The 9,352-nt window shown below is 25.7% G+C and overlaps 1 protein-coding gene across 1 annotated transcript in view; it reads right to left on the reverse strand.

The window, feature by feature from the left end:
• Positions 1–657: 657 nt before the first annotated feature.
• The window catches only part of LOC106685234 (putative inorganic phosphate cotransporter), a 26,319-nt gene continuing 17,624 nt past the window's right edge, over positions 658–9,352 (reverse strand). Inside the window, exons 3-10 of the mRNA XM_014427796.2 lie at positions 6,802–7,032; positions 5,146–5,233; positions 4,720–4,940; positions 4,372–4,524; positions 4,160–4,292; positions 3,642–3,880; positions 2,075–2,192; positions 658–1,352 (exon numbers count right to left, since the gene is read on the reverse strand). Coding sequence (XP_014283282.1) covers positions 1,294–1,352; positions 2,075–2,192; positions 3,642–3,880; positions 4,160–4,292; positions 4,372–4,524; positions 4,720–4,940; positions 5,146–5,233; positions 6,802–7,032 — 1,242 coding nt within the window. The 3' untranslated portion in view covers positions 658–1,293. The remainder of the gene's footprint in view (positions 1,353–2,074; positions 2,193–3,641; positions 3,881–4,159; positions 4,293–4,371; positions 4,525–4,719; positions 4,941–5,145; positions 5,234–6,801; positions 7,033–9,352) is intronic.

Genomic DNA, 9,352 nt, shown 5'->3' on the forward strand with positions numbered 1-9,352 from the left:
AGGATTCTTCTTAAGAATTTGAAATTCTTAATGAACAGCATTAATATTAAATAATGAATATATCTAGGGCTGGTCATTGTTTGGTACTTCTTTGAGTTTTCCCTAATTTATTGGGTTTTGTGTGTTTCTTTGGTTTTTCCTGCTACATGGTTCCTTGGTTGGACCAATTTACTTGTTATGCTGCAGTATTTTATATCTAAAAGTTATTATCTTCAATTTTTGTATTAGATATGTACTGTACAGTATCAGAGGTGGTTTAATACCAACTTAAAATAAAATTTTGTTGTGGAATTCAGGGAAAGCATTTTATAAACAAAGACATAGAGTGTGTTTCCACTAATAGAAGCGAGGACAGACTGTCCCAGAACAAAGGTTTCATACCAGAGCAGTGTCGCGATCTACTGTTTTATTTTAAAACCAAATAATAAAACCTATTTTCTACAACACATTTTTATGAAAAAAGGAGAATAGATAAATTCATTTATGTAGAATTTGATTAAAAGCACAATAAAAGTGTGATAAAGGTATCTGATGAAAATAAATACTGACTTTAAATAATTATTTTTTATTTACAAAGTATAAGTACAATAAAACTTGTACAAGACAATCTTTTAATAAAAAGAATTACATATATGCACAATGTACATTTTCATATACTAATTGTATATGTTATTTTACCTTTACAATGTATAATTTAATTTAATATAAAATAAATACACATACATAATTTAAAACAAAAATACATGGCTCGAAGTTAAATAAAAATCTATATATTAACTAATTTAATTCTTTTTTAAATGTGATAGAAATCAACTTCAAATGTATAAAATTATTTCTTGTATGATGGAAATAATTTATAATTGACTCTAACAATAAAACTAGTTAATAAGATGATTCTATAACTTTGTCCCTATGTTGAAGGCCCCCAAGGGCTTACAGCAGTTGAAATGACACATAATAAACGATGGTAAAAAAAAAATCAAAGACTATCTGTTATTTTATAGAAACTCTTTGAAAGAAGCTATAATTTTATAAATGATAGATTTTTTCCTAAAATATTATTGATTTAAAATAGCATTTTTAAACCACTACTTGACTAGAGCCAAAATGGTGGTTCTTATGGTAACTGAATATAGAAGATTGTTCAAATCCTCCAATGGATGTTGATTTTGGTTCATTATCAGGTACAGAATTTTAAATCATAGTAACTTAGTTGTATCTGGTAATGATGTGTAGTATTGGGTAGACACTCAATAGTTTCATTGTGTATGCCAAGCTTAGAATTGGGCTTGTTTAAGGTCTCGAACAGATACTTGCAACACTCATCTTCTTGTGAGGAGTCTTTATATCTTCTAAACAATTGAAAGCAATAATTAAAAAATGTAGTGAACATTGAAACAAAGTGAAATATTTGTTATCTGTAAATAATACTAATGCTTTAACATATTCGTTTATTTATGGTTAAATTTATATATTTTGGATCTATAACAAACTGTTGAATTATTTAAACAATTCTTCAAAAAGTCAATTAACGAGTCAAATGTATGCATATTGACCAACAGATTTTTTTGTTTAAAATCTCTGACATTTTGAAAATATTTTTAAAAACCACCTCCAAAATTTCTGGCAAATTATGTATGTATACATTAACAAATTCATAAGTAATTTTGTGCATTTTGGAGGGGAAATATCAAAAACTTGAATGACATGTAATGATTCGAAAATTGTTTTGATCAAATCAAACCCTGTGTTCACGACATAACAAAAGTGAAATACTTCTGTTTTCTTATAATATTTCAGTGAACAGTCGACTAAAAAATTATACAGCTCATTTATATGATAAAAAGTGAATGTTATTTGTGAAAAAAAAAAACTGATTGGTTTTTGATTGGCAAAATGCTCAAGATTGGTTTTGTTTTTTATTTTCTGAAGTTATCGTTAGACTAAATATTATACTTTAACTTCCCATGTTTCCATTCTCAAAGAAATTTCTCCAGAATATTCTGTGAAATTTTTACTTAAAAAATGTCAAGTTTCTTTGAAACTTTATTGGAATTATGATAAGTATATTTACCTGGTATTTCATTAAATGGTTGTACTGTTGCTTTTCCCATAGTTATAAAAATTAAATTACCAAGAAAGAAAATTAATGCAGAAACCCAGAACACTATTTTCCATTGAAATGCATTGGTCTGAAATCATAATATAAAATTTTAGTTCTTGAGTAAATAAAGTGTTATAGTTATGATAAAATTTTACCTAGCAGCTATCTGTGTAGAACAACAAAACTCAACATATATTTGCATAATTTATTTTGTCAAGGATTATAAAAAATTAGTTTTTAATTTTGATCTGCAATTAAAATGTATTTAAACATCCTTGCGAATAGAATTACATCATATAATACATTAAAACATTGTTCTAATTAGTATATTTTGTTTTAATAATTTAATGTCATTATTAGAAAAAATTTTACTAATTAATATGAAATATTCTCTAAGAATAAACGACATCATTAAATCTCAAAAACTACTGTTTATAGAAATACACAGCTTACTGCTAGTACAATTGTAGACATTGGTATAGAAGAGGTTAATAACCAATTTTATTATTTAACTCTACTAAATTCTTCAACCTTTGGCTTATCTCCACACATGCATTTTTTCTATTATCTTGAATTGATAAGTTTCATTTCACTTATATTTTTTCTTTTGTTCTACAAGTCTCTTGATGCAGGAAGAAAACCCACAGTTATTTAAATAATAATTTGAATCCAATATTTAAAATTAAATCTGCCACAAAACAGTTACCATTTGTTCCATTCAGGTTTTATCATAATATCTTCTGCTCCAACATCAAATATTCAGATTCTTTCACAAAGTTGCTGTAATTTCCAATTAGTTTGTAGAATTTAATTCAGTGTTCAAATTAATGTTGATTTTCGGAAATTATGTTTTCAAATTCTCCTGGCCCAGTCCTGCTCAGCATATTCTCTCTCTTTGATACTCTTACAAAATTGATTTCTTCTTTCTTTTCATTTATACTCATGTTAATTTACACATTTATGTGATGTATTATCATTGATCAGTGGTGCAGACATTCTTTTGAACAAAGTATATAAGATGGTGCATTTTTCTAAATATAATCTCCTCAACATTCCAGATTTTGTTGAAAATTGAAAAATGGCATAGTGCCCAATTTCAGATGTATAAGCAGTGGTGTGTGATTTAATTAAGCAGGTGGAATGTAATTTAAAACACAAAACATAGCTGTCAGAGTTTAAAAAATAAAAAATAAACGACAAATCAAATGTTACTACTCTTAGACCTAAAAAAAAAAGTTTATTTATATTCATCTTGACAAAAGTAGTACATGAAAAACCACTCTCTTGGCTTCTTTCACCTAGTAAACTTTATTTCGGCATAATTCTGTCATAAAACACTTTCTTTCAAAAAATGAATTAACAATTATTTTATTTGTTGCCTAAATAGTCTTATGTTCCTATTTGATTTATGCAGCCTTAGGAGTAATATTTTCACTTAATTCATGCTCAAATAATTATTTTGAAATTACAAGTTTAGCTATTATATACTCAAATAAAATTTATTGTTTATATATTTCATATTTACAGTTATACTTACAGGATCTGTCACTATTAATCCAACAAACTGTGGTGCGAGAATTGAACTGAAATTGGATAGTCCATTAGTGATACCCATTAAAAATCCAGCAAAATTCGGCACAATATCAAGATGATTAATATTGTAACCAATGGATGAGAATCCCATCAGTGTCACACCAATTGTGTAAATCATTATGACCAATGTATTATTTGTTGTAAAAGTGAGGATAGTGAGTGCAGCTGCTGCTCCCCAGTGAGCTATAAATATAGAACAAACAATAAATAAATTAGGAAATAGCTTACTAATATTTTATATCATCTCCTTAATAAATAAGATACAAACCTTTTTTTTTCTTTTACTGAATAAGCAATTGAAATTTTATTACTTTTATTTGCATTCTTGAGATTTAATTTAAAGAAGTGTATTTATCTAATTTATTTTTGAACAAAGTTTCAACAAAAATAATACCTCATTTATTTTATCTCTAGTATGAAAAATCTATAGTTTTCAGAAAATTTTAAAATGTTAATACATACCTATTGTGTTGCAACCCTTTCTGGAAATAGTTACTGATATAATATTTTTCTTGACCAGAACATCTGCAATATAGGATGCAGGAAAAGAAAAAATCCACAATGATGCAAATGGCACTGCTGATATGTATCCATTCTATGAACAATAAATTATTTTTCAATACATTTCATAAAGGTCGAGTTAAATTTTCAGGAGATTCATAAAAGGCACTTACAGTTGTCGAATCAAATTTAAGTACAGAGCTGAAATATGATGGCATTTCAGTGACGAGTGTCCAAAAACCCCAATTATGACCAAGTGTAACCAGTGCAAGTGCAATGCATGCTTTGCTTTTCAACATCTCCTTCCAGGGTATTGTGATGTTTTTCTACAAAATCAAACATAAACATTTGTATTTGCATAAATTTATAAATGATTATGAATATTATATCAGAATTTAAAATCATATTTAGAAATCAATGATCTCTTTCAGCAAAGCGGAGAAAATAAATAAAAATTTAGAAATACTAACACTTGATATAAATTTAAAAATTATAAAATGTTGTCATAGACTATTACTTACAGGTACTGAAGTGCTACTAGATAGCTGATCAACAATATAATCCCGTTCCTTGGTACCAATGTACCTGCATGAGTTTGGGGATTCAGCTCCAATCATGGCCCAAACAAGGACCCATATTACTCCCAGTGAGCCAGAAAAGTAGAATACTGTTGGCCAACCTCCAAATTTAGTGCCAAGTACTCCAGAAGTAGCAAAGGAAACAATAGTACCAAAATGTACACCTGTTTTGAAATAAAATTAACATTAATAAACATGATAGCATAAAAAAATTTAAGGTTTGGCTTTTCATTCCTTGATACTCTAAATCAGATAACTTTTAGTCATTTTTTATATTTTATAACTGAAGTGCTACAAACATTTAATTAGAAACTATAGCTATTTTCACTAATTTTATTAGTGTAATGATACTATGATTTTCATACATGCCTCCTAAAACCAAAGCACCACATCTACTCCTTTCTGCAGGTGGAATCCATCGAGACATTTGGCCCATGACACAAGCCATCATGAATCCCTGAAATCAAATGCATAAGTGTTGTAATTTTTATACCAACATTAATATTTTTATTTATTTATTACAAAAGAGGAAAAAAGTCCTAATATAATAATAGAATGAATATTGAATGCTACAAATAACTAACAAAAACATATAGAGAAAACAAAATAGAACACATTCATAAGTTAAATAAGTTATGTAATTTAAAATATAAAAGAACTTTAAAGTATACAAATAATTAAAATGTATATAAAAGTAATTTAAAACATAAATTAATGTAATTAAAAATACAAACTTAAACTATAATTGAAAAAACATATGTGAAATATAAATATAAAAATAAACTTTAAAACACTTAATAATATTAGAAACCATAAACAATCAATTTAAAATATTTTTACTGCAGAAAAAATAACTGTACATGATACAATCGATTCATTTGCTAATACAATGAGAAAAACAAACAATGAAAACTTGGTAAAAAACAGATATATTTATAAAACAAAATAATAATAAAATCATTCATGAATTGTTCTCTTGTCAGGGGAAGAAGAATTTTATTTTTTAGCTTCATCTTTTGTACTAGTAGTGAAAAATAAGGAGTTAAAATGATTTTAAATTTTTATTATGAACATTTGAAATTTCTTATCTACCAATTAGTTTTTAAACCATTTTTTCATGAGATTCAATAAATTAATTTTATAACTTCAAAAGATTATGAAAAAAATTTCTAAAAAATAAATAAATAAAAATACTTAAAACCATTAAAAAAATTATTTGGAACATTTGAATAATCAAAGATAATTTTTCCGACAACGGAATAGCAGGTCATGAGGTATTTTTATGTTTCCTTGAGAATTTGAATATTATTCTATGATATTTATTTATATTTTTTTAAATTTATTTTACTAAAAACAGTTATATTGTATTTTGTATTGCTGCTTTTGTATTTTCTTAAGTCAGCAATGAAAAACAAATATTTTGCTGGAATAACCATGTCAATATCATTTTCCAAAATCAAGATATAAAAATTGATTTTTCTGTGCATTTTATTTCTTTCCCTATATTTCAAGGCCCATTGGATGAATATGTTGAACAGTTGTAAGTTTATTTTCAATGTAGAATGACCAAATTAAATGTAGATAAAAATGATAAAAATCATGACATATACACCGTGCACTCCCCTCGTGACCTAACTTACACTGTCCTTTTCAGCTATTGCTTCAATCATTAAAAAAAAAATTAACTTTGTACCAGTTACGTGATCTAGAATATAAAATCAGTGATATTTATGTCACAAGAACACAAACAGTAACTAGAACAGCGTTATAACTACCAAATATCATATTCACTACTTTTGCTATCAACAAATGGATAGAGATGTTGACAACATGCAATTTTCATGGCTGAAATTTAATCTATGCCTTAATTTAATGAAAAATAATCTATGCAACTGTATGGGAAATTAAGAGTTGACTTCTGTTTCTATTGGTAGTTTTACTTATTCACAATTCATTTCTAGTATTTTTAAAGTGTTATTACACCACTTTGGCATCAAAAGCCTCCAATCTTAATTACAAATTTACCTGCATGAAACCGAGAACTATTCTTATCACAATAAGCATGTAGAGGTCAGCGAAGATGACCAAGGCTGGTGTAGCGATAGTGACAGCAGATGAGATGGTGACACTGCCAAGCAGAAGAAATTTGTTGTTGATCTTGGTCACTATGACAGCAGCTGCGAGATTCATGAATAGGTAACCAAAGAAGAAAGAACTGTGGACCACTGACTTCTCCTTCATTGTCCAGTCGAAAACCTGTCATTAACAATGTATTAATATATATATATATATTGTATATACTAGTAAGGATTCTATTCTATCTTTATTATTAATGAAAGATTAATAGGTTCGTATACATGTTCTGACACATGTAAACTGTTGATAGAGTCGTGATATCTTGTCAGTAATGCCCTAATGATAACTTGGTATTGGCAGTGTGATAATTTGCTGATTTTCATAGCATTATTTTTCGTTTTAGAGGTAATAGTTGTTCAAATGATTAATATTTCAAATGTATTATATATAAAACTTAGTTCTTTTTTCTTTTTCAGGAATTTAATTTTTTTTTATTATTTCTTTATTCATTAAGTCATCTGAACATTTTGTTTTTTTTCTGCCCATTATCAAGTTCTAAAAAAAATAAATAAATAATAAAAAAAAAATTAAATTAAAAAAAAACAAACTTGATTTTAAATAAGTTCTAAAATTAAAATGACAGGAAAAAAATAAAAATAAATAAATATTAAAAAAAATTAAATTAAACAGAAAACTTGATTTTAAATAAGTTCTAAAATTAAAATCATCAGTTTTTTTATTTATATAAAAAAATTTACATTGTATTTTCGTAATTTTTTAAGCACATTTATAAACAAATAATTTAATATTTGACTTTACAAACATCCACTTTACTAATTTACCACCTTTACAAATCTAAAATGTTTTGAGATTAAGCTAAATTTTGTAGTAATTATTCTTCATTTTTCCTAATTGTTAATTTTTGGATAGGTATCATCTTAATTGAAACAATTTTTATATAATCCAAACTCAATATAAGTCCTATTTTTATCCTTTTTTTATTAGTGCAATTTTTCAATTTTTGTGTCTAAAAATGTTTTTACTATTGAAAATTTGTTTTTATATCAAGTGATAATTAACATTTTAATGTTATTTAAAAATTATCTTTAAAGACCTGAAATGTTATTACTTCGGGGATTTGCATAACTTTATTTCACTATGTTGTGTATTGACTAATTTATTGTTTTAAAAATCCATTTCATTTATTATGTTCATATAGTGCTGTTTAATTCAAGATTTAGTCAGATTTAAAATTGACTCTGCCTTTTATATTTTTTGTAATATAAACAGATGCTAAATATTTTTATATCCTCTGTTTTGTTTAAAATGTTGTTCTGTACTTCTTCCAAATTAACTTCAAGGTTATTTTCTTAATCTCAAAACATTTTTAATTTGTAAACTGTTGTAAATTAGTGAATTGGATGTATATATAGTAAAACATTAAATTATTTGATTTATAATGTGTAAAAAATCAAAATGCCTTGTAAAATTTGTCATGTATACAAAACATTATTTATTGTAAATATTTTTATTTTAGAACTTGATGATTGGCAAAGCTTGAAATTTTGTTTGGATAAGATAATGAATAAAGAAGTAATAAAAATGGTAAAAATTAATGAAAAAGAAGAAGAATAAAATTAAAAAAAAAAAAAAAAAGAGCTTTGGAACTTAGGTTGTGGGATTACAACTGATTATTTATATTTAAAGTATTAATTATAATATACTCATCTTAATATATTAGAAATGAGGAGGGTATTTTAATATTTTAAAAGGATGTGTTGCATGCATTATACTACAGAAGCTCCATGCATAAAACCCAGCCCATAAAACATAGAATTACAAATAATTTTAAAAATTAGTTTCTATCATACTTAAAGCCAAAAACATTTGTGTTTCCTAAAATAGTAATTAATAAGTAATCTAATTAGCTAATTAATTTAATTAAGTTACAAATTAATTTTGCCAATAACTCCAAAACGGTGTATCCTAACGGAAACATTATAGTATAACAAATTGAAGAGCATTAAATTTTACTTTTAATGAGTACCACATCTTAATTATTCCGTTTATGTACCGTTTTTTATATTAATTTCCACTTGATGGTATTTTTCATATACCATGGAATGGAAACGAAACGAAAGGAGTAGAATGAATCGATTTTTATACTTCTTTATCTTAATTTGAGAAAATGTACTTATATTCAGGTGGTGTCAAAGTCCTTAAAGGACGGTAAATCTAACAGAAAAATATTAAACACACGTCTTACTGCAGGACAAATAAAAAAAAATTAAGCTTTTTTAATAATGATATTGGTCAAAATATCTAGAAAGATTATCAGTTAATTCAACAAATTTGTATTTAATACTTCCAAGATATTTATACAATTATATATGATTTTTTTTCTTTTATCAATAATACAAAATATTAAATGTTCCATTTCTTTTAAAATTGATTAATTTTCAATAAAAAAAAATAAAATTACTATTTTATTACGAACATT

Source organism: Halyomorpha halys, unplaced genomic scaffold, assembly GCF_000696795.3.
Source record: "Halyomorpha halys isolate HHAL.00 unplaced genomic scaffold, Hhal_1.1 Scaffold672.1, whole genome shotgun sequence".
In the NCBI taxonomy this organism is placed as follows: domain Eukaryota; kingdom Metazoa; phylum Arthropoda; class Insecta; order Hemiptera; family Pentatomidae; genus Halyomorpha; species Halyomorpha halys.